This window comes from Cryptomeria japonica, chromosome 5 (assembly GCF_030272615.1).
Source record: "Cryptomeria japonica chromosome 5, Sugi_1.0, whole genome shotgun sequence".
In the NCBI taxonomy this organism is placed as follows: domain Eukaryota; kingdom Viridiplantae; phylum Streptophyta; class Pinopsida; order Cupressales; family Cupressaceae; genus Cryptomeria; species Cryptomeria japonica.
In genome coordinates this window covers 231,270,281-231,297,568 of record NC_081409.1, presented here as the reverse complement: position 1 = coordinate 231,297,568, position 27,288 = coordinate 231,270,281, and the positions used below count along the sequence as shown (strand labels likewise).

The window sequence follows — 27,288 nt, the reverse complement described above, 5'->3', positions numbered from 1 at the left end:
TATTTCTTTGGACGATCTTGAACTTAAGAGTCTCATAGTTCAAGTGATGATAAACTTAGCATGGACTTTGGGGATGAATGCTGACTTGAGACATTGGAAAATCGATCAATTGTATTTTTTAATGTAATCATCATTTTGAATATAATATAGATATATAAATATTCAACATTTTCATTGTTCATTGAATACAATATCAAATATGTTTGAGTATTTCAATGTTTCATATGTTATTCCTTGTATTTTTTTTTTATAATTATTTTTAAAAAATATATATTGTCCCTCTGCATCCACAAATGTAGACCCTTGGTTCCCTCATCCTGGAGACCTATCCCCATCATCCCCCCATGCCCTTGTCTCGAGATGTCGTGGAAGAAAGGTAATATCTGAAAGTCGCTGAGATGAACCTGCCATTTTTCACTCTAATAAAAAAAATTCCTATAACCAGATTTGACAAGTACTCGGCAATTAGCCTGTTCGGGAGATGTCTAATTCAATGCGAAACGTCCTCATCATTCCATGACCGCAAATTGCACAAAACATGCAGCTGAACAAATATAAATCTGCATATATAATTTGTAGATATGATTCCAGCTCAAATGGCAGAACTGAAATATGTAAAAGATAATAGAATTAATCCAGACGTAAAGACAGAAGAATATGGCTAAAGGTAGAAATGAACAACATACTTTTCTCATTCTTTCCAAGCATTTGCTTAATTTCCAGTCCTCTCACATTTTCCGCTGGCTGACCAGCGTTCCATTTCCTTCAAGAATTTGCGTTCATTGATATTTCAAATTCTTCCAGCTCCTCCTTCGGGCTTTCTATGCAAAAGCTCAGACTTCCTCAAAAAATGTTCACTGTCATCCATCCTACATTGTATTATAAAATATAGCTTTAAACTTCAGCAAATTGGCCATCCGTATATCTAGGCAGAGATGCATGCTATATGATGTCATTTCATTAACTCAAAAGCATGCTCTCCGAAACAATATTTTCTCAAAAATATAAAATAAAACATTATTCCTTCTTATTGCAGAAATTTTGGGGTAGAAAACTGTTTTCAATATTTGGATGAGTTTTGTGATCCTTCATTAGAAAGAGGAGAAAAAATGAATTGGAATACAGATCTAAGACCTTATAAAGGATGAAGGTTGCAAGATAAAAGAATAAAAACTAAAAATAAATGACGATGTAAGCATGTAGAAGAGGCACTATAATAGAATAAAAACTAAAAAATAATAAAAGGAGAAGTATTATAATATGCTTTTTTCTTTCATCTTTTATGTGCCTCTTCTTTTATTATTTTTTGGTTTTTGTTCCTCTATCTGCAACATTCATCCTTTATGAGATCTTAGATCTGCATTTTTTCCCTCTTCCTGATGAAATATCAGAGTATGATCTGAATTATAAAAACAAAAATAAACACAGTTTTTTACCCAAAAATTTATGCAATAATTCATGGGAAAAATCATACATCTATTATTCCTTCTTACCATTGCAAGTCTTGACATGATGGATCGTTTTAAGGTGACTGCCTTTGTTTATAGCTTGCTTCACTAAGCATCCCCAATAATCTCCACAAGAACATTGTCCATATTTGAGTATTCAAAATGGTTCACATTTCTGACAACAATTTCTCTTGCAGCAGCTTGGAGAAGTTCGAAGCAGTCCGGCAGTCGCAACATACCCGAAGCTCGTCATAATTTTAGTTGTTTTAGTTGTTCCGGGAGGTGTTGAACAACCCAAATGCAATTGCCAACTTCTCACTATGGTAGCAAGCAGTGGAATAAATCCTTCTGACGCCATTGTTGAAAGATCTTGTGAGTGGGATATATCCCACTGCTTTCATCTCGCTAGATCAATTTTTCATAGATCTCCTGTATTTCTGGATGTGGATCTCCTAAACAAACAAAAAAGAACTACATCCAACTACATCCGGGTATTTTTTTAATTCCTCTATCAGTCATCAATTTCCTTGCCTTTTTAGCATCACCCCACCTGCCTGCTTCTGCATAAATGTTTGACAGAAGAACATAGGGAGAAGCATCTTTTGGACGCAATTCAAAAATTAGTCTTGCCACAAACTCTCCTAGCCATATATTAGTATGTGATCTACAAGAACCAAGCAAACACATCCAGACAACCACATCAGGATTTATTGGCATTTTGATGATAAAATTAAAGGCTTCCTCAAGATAGCCAGCACGGGCAAGAAGGTCAACCATGCATACATAATGATCCATTGTAGGAATGATGCAATAAGAGTCAGTCATGCTATTGAAGTATTTACAGCCATCAACCACTAAACCCGTGTGGCTGCATGCAAATAAAACACAAATGAAGCTAACATGGTTGGGATTGGTTCCAAGGTGCTTCATCAACTCAAAGAGTTTGAGCGCCTCTTTGCCATAACCATGTGTTGCATATCCTGCAATTATTATGTTGCATGCAGTCACATTTGGTTGGCGCATATAATTAAACAATTCAAGTGCTTTCTGCAAAATTCCACATTTCGCATACATGTCTATGAGAGCATTCAGAACCACATCAGATAAAAATCCTTTTTCAACTATTTTTTGATGAATCTCCATTCCCCGTTCCAAAGCTCCAAGTTTGGCACAAGCTGGGAGGATGCTGGCAAGGGTTGCTGAGTCTGGTCTTATGCCTGCAATTTGCATTTGCTTAAATAGCAATATGGCTTTATCAAAAAGTCCGTTCTGTGCACATCCCGCAATCATTGCAGTCCATGAGACCACATTTCGTTTCGGCATTTCTTTGAAAAGCCTCAAAGCCTTATCAAGAACGCCACTTTGTGCATACCCAGTAATCATCGCAGTCCATGAGATGACATCTGCATCAAGCATTTTGTCAAACAATACATGTGCTCTTGGCATGCTTCCACATTTTGCATACATGTCTATCAGGGAATTCAAAACTACATCCGACAAAAATCCATTTTCGATAATTTTTTGATGGATTTCCATACCCTGTTCCAAAGCTCCAATTCTGGCACATGCTGACAGGATGCTGACAAAGGTTGCTACATTCGGATTTACACCTGCCTGTTGCATTTGATTAAAAATTTCCAAGGCTTTTTCAACAGGGTCATTTTGTGTATACCCAGCAATGATCGCGGTCCATGAGACAACATCTCGTTGAGGCATTTCTTCAAAAAGCCTGAAAGCCTCATCAAGAGCACCATTGTGCGTGTATCCTGCTATGATTGCATTCCATGATACCACATCTGAGTTGTGCATTTTGTCAAACAATTTGCGTGCCTTCTGTATGTTTCCACATTTTGCATACATGTCTATGAGTGCCGTCACAACCACATCAGACAAAAATCCACTTTCAATTACTTTTTGATGGATTTCCGTACCATGTTCCAAAACCCCAAGTTTGGCACAAGTTGGGAGGATGCTGGCAATGTTTGTTGAGTCTGGATTTACACCTGCCATTAGCATTTGCTGAAAACTCTTAAAGGCTTTCTCCACGAACCCATTTTGTGCATATCCCACAATCATTGCATTCCACGAGAAAGCATTTCGTTGAGACATTTTGTCGAACAATACATCTGCCTTTTGCAACCTTCCACATTTAATGTACATGTCTATCAGGGCAGTCACAACTACACCATCTGACAAGAACCCACTTTCTATTATTTTTCTATGGATTTCCATGCCCTGTTCAAGAAACCCTGTTTTGGCACACAAGGGAAGGATAATGGCAAACGTAGCGGAGTTTAGATTTATACCTAGCAATTGCATTTTCTTAAAAATCTCCACCCCTGTTTTAATAAGTCCATTTTGCATATATCCAGCAATGACTGCATTCCATGAGACAACAGTTGGTGCAGGCATTTTGTCAAACAGTTCGCGTGCTTTCTGCATTCTTTTACATTTTGCATGCATGTCTATCAGAGTATTCATCACAATTATGTCAGAATGAAACCCACACCTAATGACTTTTCCGTGGATCTGCAAACCATGTTCTAGAGATGCCATGTTAGCGCATACAGGCAGAATACTAGAGAAAGTAAAGTGATCAGGCTGGACAGCTGTTTGTTGCATTTGAGAAAACAATGTCAATGCCTCTTGTGAAAATCCATGCCTTCTGTAAGCTGCAATCATCACATTCCATGAGAAGACATTTGGCTCAGTCATGCAGTTGAAAACATATCGAGAATCCACCAAACTTCCACACTTGTCATACATGTTGATAAGTGTATTTTGTAAAACTGTGTTTGTGGCAAATGTAAGTCCTCTGTCATTTATGTGAGAATGAATTTGCTTACCCACTGCAAGCGCTCTCTGGGCAATGCAAACCTGTAATAGATGTAAGTATGTAGAAGAGTCTACAGGAGAACTGTGTGGATTAAGCAGAATGTGTACAGCCTCCTTCAAGCAACCCTCTGTGCAGAGTGCTCTGAGATGGGCCATGGATGACATTGTATGTTTTGAAAATGAAATGTGTAAGCATTGTATGTATTGACTCTGATTACAATATTTTATAGTTTTGACCGCATTCACAGGTGCTTGTTGGGACACTCATCAGAAAGAACTTAGGCAACTAAAGGAGTACTCTTTAATTTCTGCATCGTCATATGATAATTCCTCCAGTTTCAGACCTATTTTAACTGTAACATCAAAAGAATTGTAACAAAAAATCAGCTTTAATTTTGGGTGACAATTTAATTGAAGACATATATATATATATATATATATATATATATATATATATATATATTAAACATAAATCCTAATTATTTTTATAAAAGAAATATTTTTTATTAAAATTAATTCTTTTTAATATAATTAAGTTGAGGTTTGAGTTCCAAATTGGATTTTGATGGGAATATTGTTAGATTTGTTGTTTTTCTTTTTATTATTTAATATTATAATTAAATTTTTTAATTTATATAGATAATATTTATTTAAAATTAGTTGTTGATGTGTGTTCTTTTCATATATATTTAACTATTTAAAGTAATAATAATTTTTTTTTCAATTTATTTAATTTATATTTTTTAAGTTGGATAGAGTGTGTACTTGTTATAATATTATTCAAACATATTTATGCTAAGAGATGTCTTTCACCGCATTATCTTTGCATTATTGGCATGGCTCTTCTTAATACTTCAATATTATTACATGTGCTAATTATGGTACACAAGTTGAGACTATTGGACACCTTCTAGATTTGTCGTCTCAAGTATCCTTACCTGATTCTTAGATCCTCTATGACACTCACAAATTGCAAGTTGCATCTTATTGGTATGCAATAATTTTGGTGCACATCATAAACCTTGATGTTACCAAAGCACTACAACAAAGCTTTTTAATGAATGCTCACAATCTCTCCAAAGGGATTTAAACAAGGGTATTTGTATTGAGATGTATAGAGTATATTGAGACATGGACCAACTAGGACTTGAACCTAGGACCTTCCATACACCGCTAGAGTGCTCTACCATTGAGCTACTGGCCCCTCTTGGACCATTCCATCATTGGTCCAAGTGTGGCTTAGTTCCAACACCAACACCCCACCTTAAGCCACACCTCTCGTGTGCTTGGGGCTCCTAGCTTGGACTTGGCTCTGATACCATGTTGAGACATGGACCAGCAAGGACTCAAACCTAGGACCTTCCATACGTTGTTGGAGTGCTCTACCACTGAGCTACTGGCCCCTCTTGGACCAGTCGATCCGAGTGTGGCTTAGTTCCAACACCAACAAAGTATACCTTTTTGAATCCACATGCACATAAAGAGTCACTATCTTCAAAAATTTCATCACTACTTAGATCTATATCTCTAGTTCAATGATGGACTCATCTCCCTTTGAGGTATACGAAACTCTAACTATTTTGTAGCCTAAGGGTTCCTCTTGCACAACTTATAGTTTGCTACCACCAACATCATATTGAGACAAATTATCGTATTCCTCAAGAGCATTGTATTTGAAAGACATGCTCCTTGGAACCAAACGCCAAGGAATTTTTTGTATTTAGATGCTATCACTTAGTGAAACTAGAGGACAAAAGAAAAATCTCTTACAAGATTCACTTGTTTTTTCCTAGGCTCTTATGGCTTATGAGGATAAAAGATGTCTTGCTCTCTTCTGGAAAGAGATGTTTGGCCCATATGAACATATTCTTAGAGGCACATCTTGTTGAGAATCAAAGTGAAAAAAACTTGCAATAAAAACTTCTTTATGTGATTAGAAATCAAAAATATGAAAGTGATTGCAACATTCAATAACAATATAAAATTCAGCAACCAAATGAGACACTAGATTTATGTGGAGAAACCCTTTCAGGAAAAAACTCTACTAGAGAAAGAGGGCAAGCATATTATTACCCTTCAAAAGAGAGAATGCCACAACAATACACTTCACTTCTTCAACTAATCCAAAAATCACCTACAAATAACTCATGATAAAACTACTATGCCATGGCTCCAATTTATAGCAAATTGAGAAATGGAAAACCATTGTTGTTTCCCAAAACAAGAGGTGAGAAATCAATTGCAAAAACTCACGCCTAGGAAAGTGAATAACCATGAGACATAATAAAATATTAATTTCCTACAAATGGCTCCAACATGGGCACCTAACCCATAACCCCTCAAACCTTTAGTCTTCAGGATGCTATATGACTTCTCAATGACTCTTCGAATCTCCCAATGGACCACCTTTTTCCTTCTAATCTTGGGCACCCAAAGCATGACTCTTTATATCCCAATGTGGATGCCTAAAGGAAATTGTCTATTTTGACTTCTCATTTTTACATGGGCACCTAACCCATAGCCACTCAAACCTTCAGCGTTCAAGATGCTTTGTGACTCCTCGATGACTCTTTGGATCTCCCAATAGACCACCTTTCTCCTTCCAATTTTGAGCACCCGAAGCATGACTCTTCATATCCCAATGTGGATGCCTAAATGAAATTGTCTCTTTTGACTTATCATTTTTACATGTTCACCTCTTGACAATGCAATTATAAATAGCCATAAAGTACAAGTATTAAATATTTTCCTCTCATGTCCTATGAAACACTTTCCAATGGGCATGGAGACACATAAATGGCATATGATTTGCAAAGTTAATGTCACCTTATCCTAACACATCTCCTAGAGAGGTTCATACCAGATTGATTACTAACTATTTATAGCCCTCTCACTTTAATAGGAAGATACCTTTTGACCAACTTCCAAGTTCATATTATATATTTGTGAAGCATAATGACTCTAGTGACCCCATGGCCTCTCACTCCTAGCATTCACTATTCTTTTGAACTTGAAAGTTAGAAATGGCATCTAGGTCCTTTAAGAGGTCTCTTTGTTCATGCCTTCCTTTATTGTGTTTCCTTTTTTTCCAAAGGGTACCCCTATATTTCCCTCATCCTTTATACATTATATCTCTTTTAACCCCACAAGCTAATTTTTATCTTCTATAAACATTAATACATAAAATAAATTACTTAAATATCAATTAAGAATCAAACTAATTTGTATTATGTTTCCATCAATAGCTTGTATTCATCAATATGATTTATCTTAATTTTTTTAAGATAGGTGGACTCTTTTTTCTCAATGGGGAGGATTGAACCATTGGGTAGCTTGAACATAACAGTAGTAAATTATATAGATTACTAGAGAGGTTCATACTAGAATTGAACATGGCCATAACAGTAGTAAATTATATAGATTAATAACCTTAATTATCGCCTGCATTTGGCAAGTTAGCATCAGTAAATAATTAAGTTTAAACAGTTTTAAATAATATAAAGTTGGCCTCCACTTGGCAAATAAATAAAAAGTGCAGAGTTCATTTGCATCACAGAAACAAGATTAAGTACCAGTACCCAGGAAATTAAAAACAGCACAAATAAATAAAGCCACTACTCACCAAAGCTTATTGAAATTAAATTTTAAAGAAACTAATTTGCAAAAGCCACAAAAATATGAGCTTTCCAAGTAAAAGGTGAAAGCCCTGATTAAATCTTTTCCATGTTTCAATTCTCCATCATTCTATTCTGTGAGTCGAAAAGCCTGCCTACTATTTTCACAAGATTGAAAATATCGTCTTAAATACAGTTGTATTAAAACGTATACTAAATTATATCTAAGCAGTTCACAAAGTTTTAAATTAGCACTTAAGGAGGATAGGCTTTTCAAAAAGTTAAAATAACATAGCAATGCAGTTAAAATAAGAACTAAGCACAACGTAGAATCAAATAACATAGCAATGCAGTTAAAATAAGAACTAAGCACAACGTAGAATCAATCTTTATCAGCAGGGGCATTGAAAGACTCATTCCCCTGCGGTTACAGTACTCAGTGGCATCCAGGGAATGATCTTGATCTTGGTGAAGCCCTCCAGAAAGAAATTCATGAAAAGAGGACCAGCAATATCCAAATTTGTATGAACCTGTGGATTAATTAAGGTGTAAATGGATTGGTAAGGTTTAGTTTACATTGAAGCTTGGTCACTAGGTCAGAATCAAGGAGTACAAAAATTGAAAAATAAATAAAGTAGATGAAAAAATCAAATCCCTTGTGCACTTCCACAAGAGGTCTCATTCATCAAAGCAGCATCTAGCCTGACAGTGACCTAAAAAATGACTTTGTCTTATAAAGTGACAAAATAGGTTGGAGATTCCCATCTCCTGAATTGTAGATTAAAGTGTGAACTATCCATCTCCATCACCACTGCCAACTGGATTAGTTCCCGGACAGAACAAGCCCTTGGCTTGAGAAGCAAATGCCTATCACACTTTAGTCAACAAACACCTCTTCCCCCAAGTTGAAAACTGAATTGCATCATCACTTCCACCAAAGTATGAATTACCATGAGGCACAAAAACTACCCACCTTGAAAACATATAATGGAAAGTGCTACTCAGCAAGGAGCTCGATACGTGATCAAATGTTCTGGCCAAAACAGTCTAGCACACTAGTCATTAAAGTAATTCCTTGTAGCTGAGTTCATGCAACGGGAGTAGTGCTTGAAACGAATGAGGTGGTTTTCCCATTACTACCACTAGTAATTCCATTTAACTGCCCTAAACTTCGCCCCATTGGATAAGATCACGTGTATTGAAGGTCCTGCTACAAAGCTCAAATCTCTTCCTGCAGACTCTTTCTTACTCTCTCTCCATCTGAGAAATCAACGTCCATGATTCCACACCACAAGCCATTTAAATCAAAGTCAGAAATCTGAAGAAAAATAACTTCGCTCCCAAAGAAAGGGTTTTTCTCTCTTCCTAAAATTCCTACTAGTGCAATGCATCAATTCACTCTGCTCTGAAGCTAGTTAGCCCACCACTCAATTAGCTGCAGAATGATTTTCACTCTGCTCTGCTTTTGCAATATTTTCATCCTCTTCAACAAGGAATTCCAATTAGCATATTACAACAGAAGTCTTTAGCAGTTGATCCAACCAGGAGATGAATGAATTCCACCTGATATTTACTTGATATTCCATGAGCATAAACTGTAGGAAACACACCCGCACAAGTATAAATTTTCATATATTAACTTTATACATACAATTTAGGCCAAAATGGCAGACCTGAAATATGCACAAGATAGTAGAATTAGTTTAGATATAAAGACCACACAAATGACTAAGGCTAGTGTTGAGCTTTCATGGACCAGCTAAGACTCGAACTTAGGACCTCCTGGTTTCCACTGAAGAGCTCTACCAATTGAGCTATTGGTCCACTCCTAGATGACCAACCCATCGTCAGTCCAGGTGTGGCTTATTTCCAAAATCCCTCCTGAAGCCACACTACAGGTGCTTGGGGTTCCTAGCTTGACCTAGCTCTGATACTATGTTGAGCTTTCATGGACCAGCTAAGACTCAAATCTAGGACCTCCCATTTGTTGCTGAAGTGCTCTACCAACTGAGCTGCTAGTCCTATATGACATGCCCATCATCGGTCCAGGTGTGGCTTATTTCCAACAGCTAGGACTTGTAAAGAAATGTTATCCAAGCACTGGCTTGAATGTAAGCCATTCTCGTGCGTTGCTTGCTTGCCAGTTATCCATTTCCTTTCAAATTTCCTACTCCTCGTCAAAATTGCAGTCCAGAGCTGTATAAGCTTCCTGAAAAACACTTCAATGTCACGAGTCCTTCAAGGTATTGGGAATTTAACAAATACCTTATCAGTTTATTTAGGCAATGATGCATACACACAATGTCATTTCATGAATTCAAAAGCATTATCTAACCCACCGCCGCTCCCTCCCCGTCCTTCGAAAGGCTCTCACCATGCTTCATTTTTAGCATCACCAATGATGTCCACAAGAATGCTGTCCGTATTTGAAATGATGGAAATGGTTTGCCTCTCTGAAAATAATATCTCTTGCAGCAATCTTGGAGATAACTTGGTTGCGGCGCGACAATCAACACACTCCAAGGTTCTTGACAACTCTAATTGATTTTCCAAGGATGTGTTTAACAACCCAAAAATTGCCAGCTTCTCACAATGGTGGCGGAGAAGTTATTCGTTCTCCTCCACATCATTCAATATAGATCTAGTATATGAAGTATACTCTGCCTCCTTCATTTCCCAAGACAATTTATCCAATATATGAAGTATACTCTGCCTCCTTCATTTCCCAAGACAATTTATCCAATTGTGCGTGCATCTCCTGTGTTTGTGGGTGTGATATGTCCCCTACTCAAAAACAATGTAGCATGTTATGGACTTTAATCCAACTACATCCTGGTTTCTTTATGGACTTCAATCCAACTACATCCAGGTGTCTTTTTAATTTCTCTATCTTTCATCAATTTCCTTATTTCTTGAACATCAACCCACCTGTCTGCTTCTGCATAAATGTTTGACATGAGAACATAAGGTGTATCAGTTTCTGTATCCAAATTCAAAAGGTGTCTTGCTACAAGTTCTCCTAGGCCTATATTCCTATGTGACCTACAATTGCTGAGGAAACACATCCACAAAACCACATCGGGTTTTATTGGCATTTTGATAATAAGCCTTAGGCTTTCCTCGAGATAGCCAGCTCGGCCAAGTAGATCAACCATGCATATATAATGATCCATTGTAGGCATGATGAAATAAGAGTCATTCATGCAATTGAAGAGTTTACAACCATCATCCACTAGACCTGTATGGCTGCATGCAAATAGAACACTAACAATGGTTACATGGTTAGGATTGGTTTCAGACTGCTTCATTAGTTCAAAGAGTTTAAGAGCATCCTGGCTATAGCCATGCATTGCATAGCTTGCAATCATTGCATTCCATGAGGCCACATCTCGATGATGCATTTTGTCAAACAATAGGCGTGCCTTCTGTATGCTACCACATTTTGCATACATGTCTATGAGGGCAGTCACAACCACATTAGACAAAATCCCGCAATCAATTATTTTTCGATGGATCTCCATACCCTGTACCAAACCTCCAAATTTGGAGCAAGCTGGGAGGATACTGGAAAATGTTGACGAGTCTAGCTTTAGGCCAGCTAAATACATTTGCCTAAAAAGATCCAAGGCTTTATCAAAAACCCCATTGAGTACATGTCCTACAATCATGGCATTCCATGCAGCCACATCTCGTTGATGCATTTTGTCAAACACTTCATGAGCTTTTACTATGCTTCCACATTTGGCATACATGTCTATCAGGGAAGTCACAACTATAACATTTGACAAAAACCCGCTTTTGATTATTTTTTGATGGATATCCATACCTCGTTCCAAAGCTCCGAGTTTGGCACAAACTGGGAGGATGGTAGAAAAGGTTGACAAGTCTGTCTTAACACCCGCCAGCTGCATTTGCTTAAAAATATGCAAGGCTTCATCAAGAATCCCATTTTGTGCATATCCTACAATCAAAGCATTCCATGAGGTTACATCTCGTTCAGGGATTTTGTAAAATAATCTACACGCCTTCTGTACATTCCCACATTTTGCATACATGTATATCAAAGCAGTGACAACCACATCAACCACATCAGACATATATCCACATTCAAATATTTTCTGATGGATTTCTATGCCCTGTGCCAGGGCTCCCGTTTTAGCACAGGCCGGAAGAATGCTAACAAATGTTGCTGAGTTTGGCTTAACACCTGTCAATTGCATTTCCTTAAACATCTCCAAGGCTTTATCAAAAATCCCATTTTGTGCATACCCAGAAATGATTGCAGTCCACGAGACCACATTTCGTTGAGGCATTTCTTCGAACAACTGCACAGCCTCATCAAGCACGCCATTTTGCACATATCCCGTAATCATAGAATTCCATGAGATTGCATCTCGCTGATACATTTTGTCAAACAGCTCACATGCCTGGTTTATACTTCCGCATTTTGCATACATGTCTATCAAGGTATTCATCACAATAACGTTAGATTGAAACCCACATCTAACTATCCTTCCATGGACCTGCAAACCATGTTTTAGAGATGCTAAGTTGGCACATATAGGGATAACAGTGGAGAAGGTGAAGTGATCGGCTTGTACAGCTGTTCGTTGCATCTGGTGAAGCAGAGTCAATGCCTGCTGAGAAAACCCATGCTTTCTGTAACCTGAAATTATCATGTTCCATGAGAAGATGTTTGGTTGACTCATGCTGTCAAAAACCTTGCAAGCATCAACGAAACTTCCACACTTGCCATACATGTTGATAAGTGTATTTTGTAAATATGTGTTTGCGGCAAATACAAGTCCCCTGTTATTGATGTAAGAATGGACTTGCTTACCCTCTACGAGGGCTTTCTTGGCAATGCATGCCTGCAATAGATGAAGATATGTGGAAATATCTTCAGGAAGGTTTTTTGTTGTAAGTAAAATGTGTATTGCCTCTTTTAACCGACCTTCTGCAGAGAGTTTTCTAAGATTAAGATGGGTAATGGATGACATTGTAAGATTATGTGTTTAAGATGCCACTGTCTTCCTCTGCTTCTGAAGTTTTAAACATGGTATCGTGGCCATTTAATTGTTTCCGTCAATGCATAAATCTGAATGATAACGAGGAGAGAAAAGCCATTTTCAACTAGCCGATAGAAAAATACCCGTTTTCATGTCGAACTGGTTAGCTTTTCTTTCATAAGGAAAGGAGTCAGTAGTGGATAGCTTTTCTTTCATAAGGAAAGGAGTCAGTAGTGGACATAGTTAATTTCGCGTATTTTAAGTATTGGATCTTTTTAGGCAAATGCATTTAGCCGATACTTTCGCAAATGCAAATAGAGTTTTTATCAAAATTAGCCCATTGAGATCCAAGTCAAATGCATTTAACTGATCCAAAGTTTTATCAAAAACTAAGGGCAAAGAGAACAATTTTTTTCCCATAGATGGGTTCTTGGGCAAGGGTCAAACAAGCTACCTTCTAGGTGATACCATATTGTGGGTTAAAAACAAAATAAATATCATCTAAGTGATCATTCAAAAGAGGGCAATGACATGTTAGGTTATTGCCCAAGTAACATCTCAATGGAGGAAAAGAGGTAAGATAACTATTAGGAAAGACCTTCAAAATAAAAATTCAAGGTATCAACCAAGCAATGCCTTTGGAAGCTAATAAGGTTGCAAATTTGGAATTATCTTTAAAAAATAGGCAATCAAAAAAACAACACCTTGTTTGAAATCATATGAACATGTTATGGATTCCAAAATTTGTAAGAGGGAGATACTTAAGTAAGTTGTCTCTAAGAAATACAATTTGGGCTAACGAAACCCAAGGCATTGTTAAGAAAAAGTTGTTGTACACCTTGCAAAATAACTTGCAAAATAAATCATTATTTTAATTATATAAACTAAATATTTATTTGTGGTGCATGTTTAGGATGTATGTTTAGTCATATTAAACATTTATTTGGGTCCACTTTTAAATTGTATGTGGCATTGGTTATATATTTTATGTATGGGTTACATATGAAAAAAATATAATATTGGTAAAACTTAGTACCAAAAAGTAAATAATGGGGCCAATGGTTTTATGCCTTCATGACTTTAAGGCACGTGGTTTGACGTTTACCACTTAGTGGTGTTGTGAGTTTGATTTTATGAAAGCAAACACACGTTTGGTGGTTGGGATTGGCTCATTGGCTAGTTGGTTGTTTGGTTTGGCTATCATAGTATTGAGTTCTCTTGTTGAGTGCATGACTCAACTATTGAAAATTGCTTAGAAGGAGCTTTTTCTTAATTTCTAGTGGGAATATCTATGAAGATGATGTTCACAATAATATCCATGTGAATCTTCTCTAAAAAAAAGCGAAACCCTAATAAATCTAATTACAAGAAAATTCAAATTTCTTCAGTTAAAACAAATGGATTTGGTTGGTTTACATATCTAGACAAGCCCTTCCTCATTACTAAGGAAGAAATTAGGTGAGTGACATGATTATGGCATAATGGAGTGAAACCCAAAAAGGTAGAAAATAAGTTAGACACCACACTCATAACAATAACATTTCATAGATTCTTCCTCATAATCAATAAAAATAAGGATCTTGGAGGATGGTATGCAATAAAATATTAGCATATAAGATTTTTCACACTAGAGGCATAGTCTACATACATGTTACCTATGAAATAGTGACTAACATGAAAGAATATGATATTTGTGAAACCTTAAGAGAGTAACTCATGGAGAGTATGGAGAATACGAATAATTTAGTTATGGCTTGTTAATTATTTTCGTAGCTCTATATTTTCTAAGTGAATTACTTGAATAAAAAAGTGTGCATGGTGGTTAGCTAATTTTGTAGAAAATAAAATATAGGAGAACATATAGTGGTTTCTAAATGAAACCATATGGTAGATCAATACAGTTATAAATCATTATTTTAAAAAAATCAAGAAAGGATGCATAAGAGAGAAAGATTGAGCCATATAATTGCGTGAATAATAGAGAACAAGGTAGTTTTGTGATGGACAAGGATTGCATCCATTTAAATAGGCCATGAAATTGAGCACTTTCATAGTATATCATCTTTTATATGAAGCATATAATCCCTATTGAAAAGTATAGCTCAAATCCTCCTCTCCTACCCTAAAAATCTAACTCCAAAAATATTATATACATGGTAAATATACTCCTCTCCTACCCTAAGGATCTAACTACAAAAATATTATATACATGGTGAATATGCAGTGATAGAAAGGATAAGAAATATTCCAATGGGAAAATCATTGGAGAGAGAAATGTGCAAAAAAGTGAAGACAAAAGAAGATCTTCTACCTCCAACATCTTAAGATATTTCAAAACCACAAGCTACTCAAACCACAATCAAATTGAAAAATGAAAAAACTAAGAGGATTCATGAGTGTCTAAGCTCAACCAATAGAAGCCCTCCAACCCAAAAATTGGTCTTTGAAGAGAAAATACAAAAGTACAAAATGGGAAAGAAAAGAAAAGAAAATAGGAAGTATCCTTTACTATTGAAGAACCTTTGCCACAAGAAAAATACTCAAGAGAGGAAACCACATAGAAAATTATCCAAATAAATATAGAGAAAGAGAAGGACGCACAAAAATAACAAAAGAAGTACAAGAGATAAACACAAAAAATATATATATAAAAGAAATTGGTACAATATATTTAGACACTTCAAAAATGGAAAATGAGCCTTCATTAGTAGATGCGCAAAAGGAATAAGTGACACAATAACAAGGCACAATAATCTTTGTTGGATGAACATGAACTTTAAAAATCTCTATCTAGCACTAGGAACCCCTTAGAAATGGTTGTCTTATCTTACTAAGACCACAACTAATAATGATATTGTAATCAAATCAATGGTGGGATTTATCACACCAAGCCCACTTATCATAGATTAGATCACTAAAGGGTTTTCCTAAGAATTAAAGAAACCTATAGACTAAGATAGTTGCACTAAAGGAAGAAGCCTTCAAAATAGATATAACATTAAGAACTAGAGCTATGGAGGAGGTAGCCAAGGACTTAAGCTTATCTCCCAACACAAAAAAGTTAGGTACAAAGTATATAAAAATAGTATAGAAAGTATATCTATGCTTATAGTATAAAGCGAACTGTATAAGGAATAAATGAGCAAATTAATTCTATAGTGTATATAGATGAATAAATTTATCTTCTTTATATTGCGCATATGTTACTTGTCACACTATTATGATTTCCTTCTCATTTCATCATCCTAAGGTTGATTTATTTGACATAATTAATCTATGCCGGATGGGATTGTATTTAATTATAAAAAAAAAATCAACCAATACTACTTGTTATCTTATAAAAAATTGTCTTATGTTCTAGCACTTGTTGATAAAATCCCTAAGGAAGTTTGAATGAGAGAGATTTTTTTTTTAACTTCTCCATTTTTTTGGTTGTGATGTATATGTACATATGCACAAGGAGAAGAGTTTAATGTTAGACTTCAATTCTAGTAAATATATTATCTCTAGTTATAATGAAGATGCAAAGGATATAAGCTTTGCAATCCCGAAATATGAAAAATAATATATAGTTAGAATGTGATCTTTAGAGATATCAAGTCTCCTATGGAACTTAACACATTCTCTTGAATAAATGGTTGATAAATAAAGCTAGAAGAGAAGAGAGACGGATCAAGTTTTTCCTATTGGAGACAAGAAATAATTTAAACCCAACCTACAATGCCCTTCTTAAGCTAACTAGGATCATAGCGAGGATGAATATATATATATGTGTGTGTGTGTGTGTGTGAAAGTATGAATGAAGCTTCAAAGAACACTTAAGATTCAAAACTCTCCAAAAGTTCTCCTTCATGCTAGTGGGTTTGATGGTGTTTTCTCTAGAACTTTAGAAGTTATCATTGAAGGAAAGATGTATGACATGTTTTCATATTTCAAAAGGATTCTCAAGAGAGTTGATTAATGTCATGTAATATGCATACTACACTTGTAAAATGTGGAATACCTATTATAGCTTTATCCTCAAAAGCAATTGAAACCTTTAATGCATTAGGAAGATAAATGTTCCAATACTTCATAATTACAAAAAATTTAAACAATGAACATAGGGATTGTGTTAGTCTCCAAATCAATTGAAACCTTTAGCACATTAGGTAGATAAATGTTCAAGTACTTTATAATTACAAAAGAAAATTCAATCATCGAACATAGGAACTTCGTTAACTTAACTAGACCCATACCTAGGTTTTTCGCTTGTCCTTACCACTCTCTAAACACTCTAAAACACCTATAGTATCTCTAGACCCTTAGCACGCTAATTATAAATAAATTAGGATCGAGAATTATCAAGATATCAAAACTAGACCTTTCGTCCCCTTGGATTTTTAGATAGAGAAAATCGAAACACCATCTATAGAAAAGGGTATGGTAAAGAAGCTTAAAGTCTCTATTTTATTCTCTTGTAAGTGACAATGAGATGCTTGACTAATATAGGAAAATATTTATCAAAATGTGTTAGTTCCTTATGTTACTAAACATGTGCCAATGTCTTCTTACATTGAACATTTGATACAACAAACCTTTCATCTAGGATGCTTGAGCACCAATCATGGATAGATACCATTAGAAGATGAAGGGTAGTCAACTTACATAAGAAGAACATGTATGATACAATCCTTAGCCAATTCAAGTGACACTAAATCCTTTAGTTTCTAAATGGATTTTACAAAATTGAAGTATAAGAGTGAAATATATTGGAGTTCTCTAGTCCAACACATCCCATATTAGATTTTATAGACTCCAAGCGTCTATTTTAGAACAAGAGAAAATACTATGAAGTCTTGTATCAAAAACCATGCTTCTCAAGAATGCATGCAAGAACTCTAGAGATAGACTTAATTTTGACTATAATCTCTTGTCAATCATAAAAGAATGGATAAAAGTGGATGCAAAAAGATAATTCTATTTGTAATCCCTTACCAATCATAGAAGAATGGATGCATATAATTGTAAAACGATATGTGAACCATTACATTGATGGTGGCCCTAAGATGTACTTAGAAGCTAAAAAATTAATAGTGTTTATACATTTATAACCTTGATTAAATTATAACCACAAACATACTCCAAAATCAAAATAACACTCCCATACCATATATCTTGTCTAACATGGTGCTCTCAATAATAAAATAAAAAAATTATTCGAAATCATCTATAGTTAGTGAATATATCAATCGTGCATATTGCTAAAGTAGATGAACTATTTGACCAATGAATCCATGTACACATTATGACCTCTCTTGCTCATCAAAATAAGCCAAAATAGAAATATCTTAACAATTCAAAGACAAATTGAAAAAAACGTTGTAAGATACCATAGCCATATGATAATGAAAAGAAACACATGAATTAGACCTCCAATTCAAAAGTTGTTTGCTTAATCGGGTGATTAGTAGATCTTCTCATCTTTCCTCTCCATGTTGATGATAACAAATCCATTTGATTGAATTTCATCAATCAATTTATATAAAAGATTGTGATTATTTTACATTATAAGAATTTTGATTATCTTAAAAAATGGCTTTCAATGACTCTCAATTTTATGAGACAATCAAACAAGTCATTACATGCCCTACAACTATATAAAAATTATTCTCAAAAACTCAATTTTTACAAATATCATTTTTTTTCTAATGCTACAAGTATAATAATTATGTTTCAAACTCACTTTGCGGTCTTTCTATTTTCCCTAATAAGTATAATCACTAATAGATTATGACTAGATGAAAGATTCATAAGAAAACTCCTTAAAAAATATTTATATATGACCTTACTTTGACAAGGACGAGCAAACTAAACTAATGGTAGGATCAATAACAAAGCATGTAATAGTTAATCGTGATGATATTGATGCAACCAAACTAGATAGAAGCCCATCATTAGAATAAATTAATGAACCCTTGAAGCTATATTCATAGTTGAGATCCAAGTTCACTTTCAAATAGTTGCTTTTAAAAACTTAACTAGAAAAAGACTACTTTAAAACAAACCCATATCTATTTTACGAATGAATTACTCATGGCTTCAAGCTGTAAAATTAAAACATATTGTAACCAAGTATTTTCTAAAAATGAATTGTTACATGTGACTCAAATACTTATAAATTTTTTTCCCCTTTTTTCATCTATAAGCCCTACAAATAAATGAAGATATTTCAAAATATTGAATGCAAATATGAAGAAGATTGAACACCCATAATTCATAGCTTCTTTGCATTAAAAAATCTATCACATAGACTTCATGTCTAAAAAACCATTTAAATGTTTCAAATAAAAACTAGTTTTTTTCCACTTCTACATAATCATAATGAATCGTGAAACTTATAGCAGTAAAACTAACAATCAAGGCTCCAAAAGTCCATAAATTTATTACTGCTCCTTTTTAAATATCAACAAAAGCACTCATATTATGATAGAGAAGAAAACACACCCTTCAAACTCCAAATAATATTTGTAACTCTCTTTATGTCATTATTCCTAGAGGATGTAAGAATATGTCAAAAATAGCCAAGATCTAAAACACGATGAATAGCACAAACAAGAGAGACAAAAGATTGATAAGAACAAAATGTATTCTCATATAGATGCAAAAAATGATCAACTTGATAAACCATACAATGAAGATGAGACTGCTTATAAAAGAAAGGCCATATGGATATGTGAGCACAAAATCATGACATGTGGCCCAATGAGAAACAAGGGTAGATGAGGGTAGGTAGGAGAAATAATAAAATATTCCACAAGAGGTGGATCACCCACCAAAGGTGGAATGTAACAAGATAAGACCACAAAAAGTGGAATTTCTCCTACAAGCAACTTCCCTATGAGCACACTTCCTTAAGTGTCTCATATGCAAACTATAATGAAAATGCATTATCCTAAGTTAAGTAAAGTGTAATTATGAGATAATAATTTATACCAACATAGGGCTTCACCAACTATAAACTTTCAATAATGAAAATGATAATTGATTTGAGTTCATTGTTTAGCTTCATGGAGAATCTTTTCACTTTTGAGGCATTCATTGTGGGCTTTCCATGCTCATTAATGGCGTCATACATGGATCATTATTCTAAATGAATTGGCTATGTAGGCACCAAAAGACCCCGAAGAAGACATTTTTTGACATTTAATAATTAAATTAAAAAACAAAGTATTATATTTTGATGTTAAATTTAATTATTAAATGTCAAAAAAATGTCTTATCCAGGCCCTTTTAGTGCCTGCATAGACAACGCCTATTCTCAATAGCACTTAAAAAATCCTCCAAATTATGTTGTCATACTCTCCATTATGGACATGCCAAGTCGCTATATAAACTGACATGTATAGAAATGCCTAAAGTGGCTTCAACTTCATGCTAGATATGTATGGTATGGTGTGAATGCAAGTGACGTTTTATGGTGTAAAGATTGCAATTTCATAGAAGGGGGATTCCTGAAAATATTAAGTAGATGTTGTCAAGATTTTTTAGGAATATTTTAAAGTTGATTATCTCATGAATTTAGTAGGGCAAGTCAGCTTAAAAGTTTAAATGTCAAAATTGTGATCAAAATTAACAAAATTAATATTATTCTCTCTTTTTCTTTTTCTTCTATTTTTTTTTTAATGGGAATCTAAAATTTCATATGATTAACAAGTGGTAGGAAAAATTCTTAAGTTGATGGGGCAAATTCTTAAACAGTCCTAAAAGATAAGGACTACTGTATTTCAAAAAAATAATCAAATTTAGGTGTAACATAATTATGTTTGATTCACAAGGCCTCCCAATTGATGAAATAGCTAGCGAGAGCACCTCACCAATAGTTTTTTTTTAATTAGCTAGAAAGTAAAGTCACTAGGGGAAGGATCCACTAGTTGAGCACCCTAACTCCGCACTCCTCAAAATCTTACTTAGAAATTTCAAATTACTCACGATTTTTTATAACAACATACTTGACAAGTCTTGTGCTTATAACTAAGATTTCAAGGCCACATCAGTATGCTTTTTGTGAAGGTGTCCAAAAAAACCCAAAAAAAATGAGACCAATGATAAACCTTTACTTGTATAGCTGATGTGGCATCACATGATTGATTGTTTTCTACAACTAAAAATATATTTCATTCAATTACAAATAATCATCATCAACAATAATTTAAAAATCGTAACTATTGATATAAATATTTTTAACAATGGGTGGTCCTTTCCCTTAATATCCAATTATCACAGTAGTTTTTCTGATATGGCACAATGGAAAATTCACAGCCGTCAACGAATGTAAATAAACAGGCATTGGTTAGTTTGAAATTCCGGGCTGATGGCTCATCATTCAATGTCATCCATTGCTAATCTCAATCTCAAACTCAGAGAACTCTGTAATGCGGGTCGGTTGAAAGAAGCCCTACATCTTCTGCTCACTACCCACAACTCTGTTATTCATTCCTCCACTTATCTTCATCTATTGCAGGCTTGCATTGACAAGAAAGCCCTTTCAGAGGGTAAGCAAATCCACTCCCTCATCAATGCCAGGGAAACTACATTTGCTACAAACCCATTTTTACAGAACACACTTATCAACATGTATGACAAGTGCGGAAGTGTGGTGGATGCTCGAGAAGTTTTCGATAACATGATACAACCAGATGTCTTCTCATGGAATGTGATAATTGCAGCTTACAGAAGGCATGGTTTTCCTGAACAAGCTTTGAAATTGTTTCATCAAATGCAACGAACAACTATCCAGCCTGATAACTTTACCTTCTCTACTATTCTTCCTGTTTGCGCTAACGTGGCATCTCTAAGACATGGTTTGCAGATCCATGGAAGGATACTGAGATGTGGCTTTCAGTTTAATATTATTGTGATGAATACCCTGATAGATATGCACGTTAAATGTGGAAGAATGCATAAGGCAGTTGAACTGTTTGACAAAATGTCTCAACGAGATTTGTTCTCTTGGACTGCAATCGTTGCCGGATATACGCACAGTCGTCTTGCTGAAATTGCTTTTGAGATTTTTAAACAAATGCAATTGGCCGGTGTGAAACCAAACTCGCCAACCTTTGCGAGCATCCTCCCATCTTGTGCTAAACTTGCAGCTTTAGAACAGGGTATGGAGATTCATCAAAAAGTGATGGAGAGCGGATTTTTGTCAGATGTAGTTGCCACTGCACTGATAGACATGTATGCAAAATGTGGAAGTATACTCAAGGCAAGGGTTTTGTTTGACAAAATGCCTAAACGAGACGTAGTCTCTTGGACTGCAATCATTTCTGGCTATGCACAGTATGGGTTTGTTGATAAAGCCTTGGGTTTTTTTAAGCAAATGCAATTGGCTGGTGTAAAACCCAACTCAGCAACCTTTGCCAGCATACTTCCAGCTTGTGCCCAAACAGGATATTTAGAGCAGGGTATGAAAATCCATAAGAAAATAATTGAAATTGGACTTTTGTCAGATGTCGTAGTTGTAAATGCCCTCATAGATATGTACTCAAAATGTGGAATTGTACAAAAGGCCCGTGAACTATTTGAAAAAATGCGTAATACAGATGATGTTTCGTGGACATCAATCATTGCTGGATATGCACAAAATGCGCTTGATGAAGAAGCCTTGGAATTATTTAAGCAAATGCAATTGATAGGTGTAAAGCCTATATCAGCAACTTTTGCAAGCATACTCCCAGCATGCGCCAAAATGCGATCTCTGGAACAGGGTATGGAAATCCATCAAAAAATAATCGAAAGCGGATTTTTGTCGGCAACTGTAGTTATGACTGCCTTGGTAGACATGTATGCAAAATGTGGAAGCATAGAAAAGGCATGTGAATTGTTTGGACGAATTCATCATCCAAATGTGACCTCATGGAATGCAATGATTACAGGATATGTAGAAAACGGTGCTCTTGATGAAGCTTCAAGGATTTTCAAAGAAATGCCCCAGCGAGATGTGGCATCATGGAATGCAATAATTACAGGATATGCGCAAAATAGGCTTGCTGATAAGGCCTTAGAGATTTTTAAGCAAATGCAACTGGAAGGCATAAAGCCAAACTCAGGCACCATTACCAGCATCCTCACAGCTTGTGGCAGAATAGGAGCCTTGGAACAGTCTCTGGAGATCCATCAAAAATTAATCCAAAGTGGATTTTTGTCTGATGTTGTGATTGTGACTGCCCTGATAGATGTGTATGCAAAATGTGGAAGCATACAAAAGGCACGTGAATTATTTGACAACATACATCATCCTGATTTGGCCTCATGGACTGCAATGATTAAGGGATATGCACTGAATGGTGTTCTTGATGAGGCTTTAATGCTTTTCAAAGAAATGCCTCAACGAGATGTGGTATCATGGAATGCAATCATTGCCGGATGTTTACAAAATGGGTTTTTTGATGAAGCCTTGGAGATTTTTAGGAATATGCAATTGGCAGGTGTAAAGCCGGACTCGTCAACTTTTGCCAGAATCCTCCCAGCTTGTTCAAAACTTGGTGCTTTGGAGCAGGGTATGGAAATCCATCAAAAAATAATTGAGACTGGGCTTTTGCCTGATGCCTTTGGAACTGCCCTGATAAAGATGTATGCAAAATGTGGGATCATACAGAAGGCGCGTAGGTTGTTTAATAAAATTGGTCAGCCAGGTGTATTCTCATGGAATGCAATAATAGCAGGATATGCAATGCATGGCTATAGTGAAGATGCCATTGAACTATTTGAACTAATGAAGCACACTGGAATCAATCCCAACCATTTAAGCTTTGTTTTTGTTTTGTTTGCATGCAGCCATGCAGGTCTAGTGGATGATGGCTGTAAATACTTCAATCACATGACTGAATCTTATTGCATCATGCATAGAATGTATCATTATGTATGCACAGTTGACCTCCTTTCCCGTGCTGGATATCTTGAGGAAGCCCTAAACTTTGTCTTCAAAATGCCAATAATACCAGATATGGTTGTCTGGATGTGTTTGCTTGGCGGCTGTAGATTGTATAAGGATATAGGGATAGGAGAATTTGTAGCAAAACTCCTCCTTGAGTTAGATCCTGAAAATGCCGCACCTTATGTTCTTCTGTCAAACATCTATGCAGAAGCAGGTAGGTGGGGTGATGCTCAAAAGGTAAGAAAATCGATGAAAGACAAAGGAATAAGAAAAATACCTGGATTTAGTTGGATCGAAGTCCATAAAATGTTAGAGTGTTTTTCTGTAGAAGGCAGATAAATCCCACAAGCACTGGAGATCTATGCAATGGTGGGAAACTTTTCTTGGAATGTGAAGGCAGCAGGGAGCTTGGACAATATCAGGAAATTAGAAATGAAGAAACATGATGTGCAATCTGACTTCTAAGAAAATCCGTCAAGAAAAAAAGAGAGCTTAGTCTTGATGTGGGGTTGTTCAGGGTGATTTGATGGTTAAAAAGGAAAAGAGTTCTTAATGTTCTGAGAAGCTAGACAGCAATGAGTGACAATGAGTGTTGAAAAATACTGAAGTTCCTTATAAAATTATCAAGAGGGACTGAAGTCCAAAAAAATCCACTCCAAGCTTGAGGTGATAATAATGGTAATGGTATTTTAACAGATGGTGCACTAGAGAGTTTTTTGGAAGAACAAGATTTACAATTCTCCATCAGGAAGCCAGTGTGTTTGTAAAGGTGAAACAAGAGTGACAATCAGACAAACTAAAGATGGTTAAAGTGAGGGTTGCCGGGGAATGGGTGGGTGGAGCGGTTCAGCTGGACTTCTTTCTCCTCCACCCTCTATAGGATGAGGGGGCAAAGACTTCTGAATTGAATATATGATATAAATTCATTAACGAGGGACTCTTAATCTTGTTGAGCTTTGTAGTTCTGAGCTAGCTGCATCCTGTAGAGGACAATTGAATTTTAAAATTGACTAGTTGCATCGAGCAAGTAACTTTCATTGTATTGGTTCTTATTTGTTGGAAGTGACTACTCTTTTAAGCTGGTCGAATGGTCCTTGAGGTTGACTGCATATCTCATGGCTTATAATTTTTCCCTATTACAATATAAAAAGAAGTTTTTGGACAAATTTTCTTGGGAGGAGGATGCAGCAGGGCACGTTCCATGTCGATAATATGTAATGAATGACATTGATCAGAATTAATTACTCATCTGCCACCACGCTTAGAAGTTGGTAATTGTTTCCAGTTTGTTAAATGTGTCTCCTGGAAACAACTGTTAGCATTATCAAGAACCTTCATGCATGTGACTACTTCAAAATCGCAACCAAGTTTATCTCCAAGATTGTTGCAAGAGACATTGTTGTGAGAGATGCAAGCTGTTTTCATCTTTTTTGCATATACACAAAATTGGCTTGTCGATAAAGCCTTGGAGCTTTGTTTCAAGCAAATGCAATTGGTAGGTGTAAAGTCAGATTCCTTAACCTATGTACACCATTTGACTCATCCCTCTTGCTGTCTCCTACATACCTTTATCTTGAGGTTACCCTCCTTTCTTGACATTTGAGGAGTATATAGCTGTCTAGTATTTGCATGCTTCACAATTTTTGCCCAAGACACACCTAGTCAAGGATCATGGAATGTTGTGTGGAACTCACTAAGATGGATTGTGAAAATCTGATGCTCCTAAAAAGGAATTAAGATTTTATATTGTAAGAGTACTACAAGAGCTGAAGATTGCATAATTAGATTTATACGTTATAAATTCAACTTAAGTTAGCAATGATTAGAACTAATTTCTACTTGTGAAAAATATTATCCATTTATTTATTTTCACAAAACACCAATACAACCATATTATACCAAAGGAAAGTGCATGTCACTTTCACCTCAATGTGTTTATGCCACTTTGTCTAGATGCCTTTAATGCATGATTCTAGCACTTAGTTTGGCCCTTTTAGTGCACTCACTAACCACATTCTTGAATATTGTAATCTGATATAAAGTATTCTCCACCTTAGACTAGCTTTAACCCATTTCTTAGGTATCTCCTCTTGTTAGGCAAGACCACACTTCTGATCTAGTTCTATAGGTTTTGTGTGAGTAAAAATATGAGTGCAAATGTAAAGAGACTGAAATAACAATTATCAACCTAAGCGTACACAAATTAATCAAAACACTCAAGATAAGGACGCTAAAAGGAAAATCGAGAAAAGCAAATTAATGTGAGTGCAAATGTAAAGAGACTGAAATAACAATTATCAACCTAAGCATACACAAATTAATCAAAACACTCAAGATAAGGACGCTAAAAGGAAAATCGAGAAAAGCAAATTAATAAGCAATAAAATAGAAAACTTTCTTGAAATCTTTGACTTGATTGCCTTTTTGATTTGACGTGTGTTCAATTTTATGCTTCCAAGGGTGCTACATGTGCTCCATGATGGCTTGATATGCAAATGATGTTAAATGAGGGTTATGATGATGTGATTATGCAAATTATGAGTGATTAATTCGGCATTACGATGGTATGGTTGCATGAAAGTGGATAAATTGTGAAGAAAAGGGAGAGATTAAATAGACAAGGATGGGAGATGAAGAGGCTTGAAAATGAGACATTTGTCCTCAAAGGACAAGTGGCGATCCTCAAAATGCCATGTGGAATGGGATTCCACACTTGTCCTCAGTGGCTAAGCCAAGGGTGACAAGTGTCCTTGAGAGGGGCAAGTGTCATGAGGAGGAATGACAAGTGTCCCCAAGGACACATGTTTATTTGAGAGAGAAACACCCAAATAAAAATATCATTTTCCAAATATTAAGAATATTAGGTGTTTATGGTGAAAATGGATAACAATAATAACGATATTGAAAGACTAAATGAATTCAACTACAAAACCCTAGCCTAACAACAACAAAGATCCACCATAACTTATGAAGATTACCTAAGACAATGCAAATCAAATGAAATCACAAAGATTATACCATCACATGTCCAATAGGGTTTGGATCTCCATTCTTCCTATCTCTATTGATCTTGCTTGATATATTTGCTCTCAGATTTTATGTGTGCACAAGAGCTCAACAAAGAACGGAAATGTGGTTGCAAATAGGATCGCCTATGTTCAAAAGCGTAGTGTAGTCAAGTAGTCAACGGGGGGTTTGATAATGAAGGAAGCATCTTTTTATATAGAAGACACTATATGAAATGGAGGGATAAGATTGAGAGGTGTAAAAGGAGGTCGACTATGATTAGAGGGTAGGTAAAAGAAATAATAAAATAATGAAAGGGGTAGGTAGTGTATGAATGACATGTGTCATGGGTAGAAAAGGTTAATGAATTAATTAAATAAATAAAGATTTATTTAATTAATAGAAGGAGTGAGATCAATTAAATAAATAAAATATTTATTTAATTTAGGAAAAGGATA

At 35.5% G+C, this 27,288-nt stretch overlaps 3 protein-coding genes across 3 annotated transcripts; 1 reads left to right on the top strand and 2 right to left on the bottom strand.

Annotated features, from left to right (window-relative positions):
- Positions 1-217: 217 nt before the first annotated feature.
- LOC131029099 (pentatricopeptide repeat-containing protein At2g13600-like) lies at positions 218-4,664 on the bottom strand. Its single transcript, XM_057959505.2, has 3 exons — positions 1,494-4,664; positions 687-869; positions 218-560 (listed from the first exon to the last, which is right to left on the bottom strand). Exon 1 carries the CDS (start codon positions 4,446-4,448, stop codon positions 1,920-1,922), a length of 2,529 nt encoding a protein of 842 aa, XP_057815488.2. The 5' UTR covers positions 4,449-4,664; the 3' UTR covers positions 218-560; positions 687-869; positions 1,494-1,919.
- Positions 4,665-10,722: 6,058 nt separating this feature from the next.
- LOC131029103 (pentatricopeptide repeat-containing protein At2g13600-like) lies at positions 10,723-12,897 on the bottom strand. The gene has a single exon (XM_057959510.2). The coding sequence runs from the start codon at positions 12,895-12,897 to the stop codon at positions 10,723-10,725; it is 2,175 nt and encodes a 724-aa protein (XP_057815493.1).
- An 8,362-nt stretch (positions 12,898-21,259) lies between these two features.
- LOC131029104 (pentatricopeptide repeat-containing protein At2g13600-like) lies at positions 21,260-24,270 on the top strand. The gene is made up of 3 exons (XM_059220528.1): positions 21,260-22,481; positions 22,584-24,061; positions 24,160-24,270. The coding sequence occupies exons 1-3, from the start codon at positions 21,260-21,262 to the stop codon at positions 24,268-24,270; spliced, it is 2,811 nt and encodes a 936-aa protein (XP_059076511.1).
- The last annotated feature ends 3,018 nt before the right edge of the window (positions 24,271-27,288 follow it).

Coding starts and splice junctions, on each gene's coding strand:
- LOC131029099 (XM_057959505.2), bottom strand. CDS start 4,448: ATGTCATCCATGGCCCATCTCAGAGCACTCTGCACAGAGGGTTGCTTG.
- LOC131029103 (XM_057959510.2), bottom strand. CDS start 12,897: ATGTCATCCATTACCCATCTTAATCTTAGAAAACTCTCTGCAGAAGGT.
- LOC131029104 (XM_059220528.1), top strand. CDS start 21,260: ATGGCTCATCATTCAATGTCATCCATTGCTAATCTCAATCTCAAACTC. Junction 22,482..22,583: donor TGAACTATTTGAAAAAATGC/GTAATACAGATG, acceptor TGCAATTGATAG/GTGTAAAGCCTATATCAGCA. Junction 24,062..24,159: donor GGTGGGGTGATGCTCAAAAG/GTAAGAAAATCG, acceptor TGTAGAAGGCAG/ATAAATCCCACAAGCACTGG.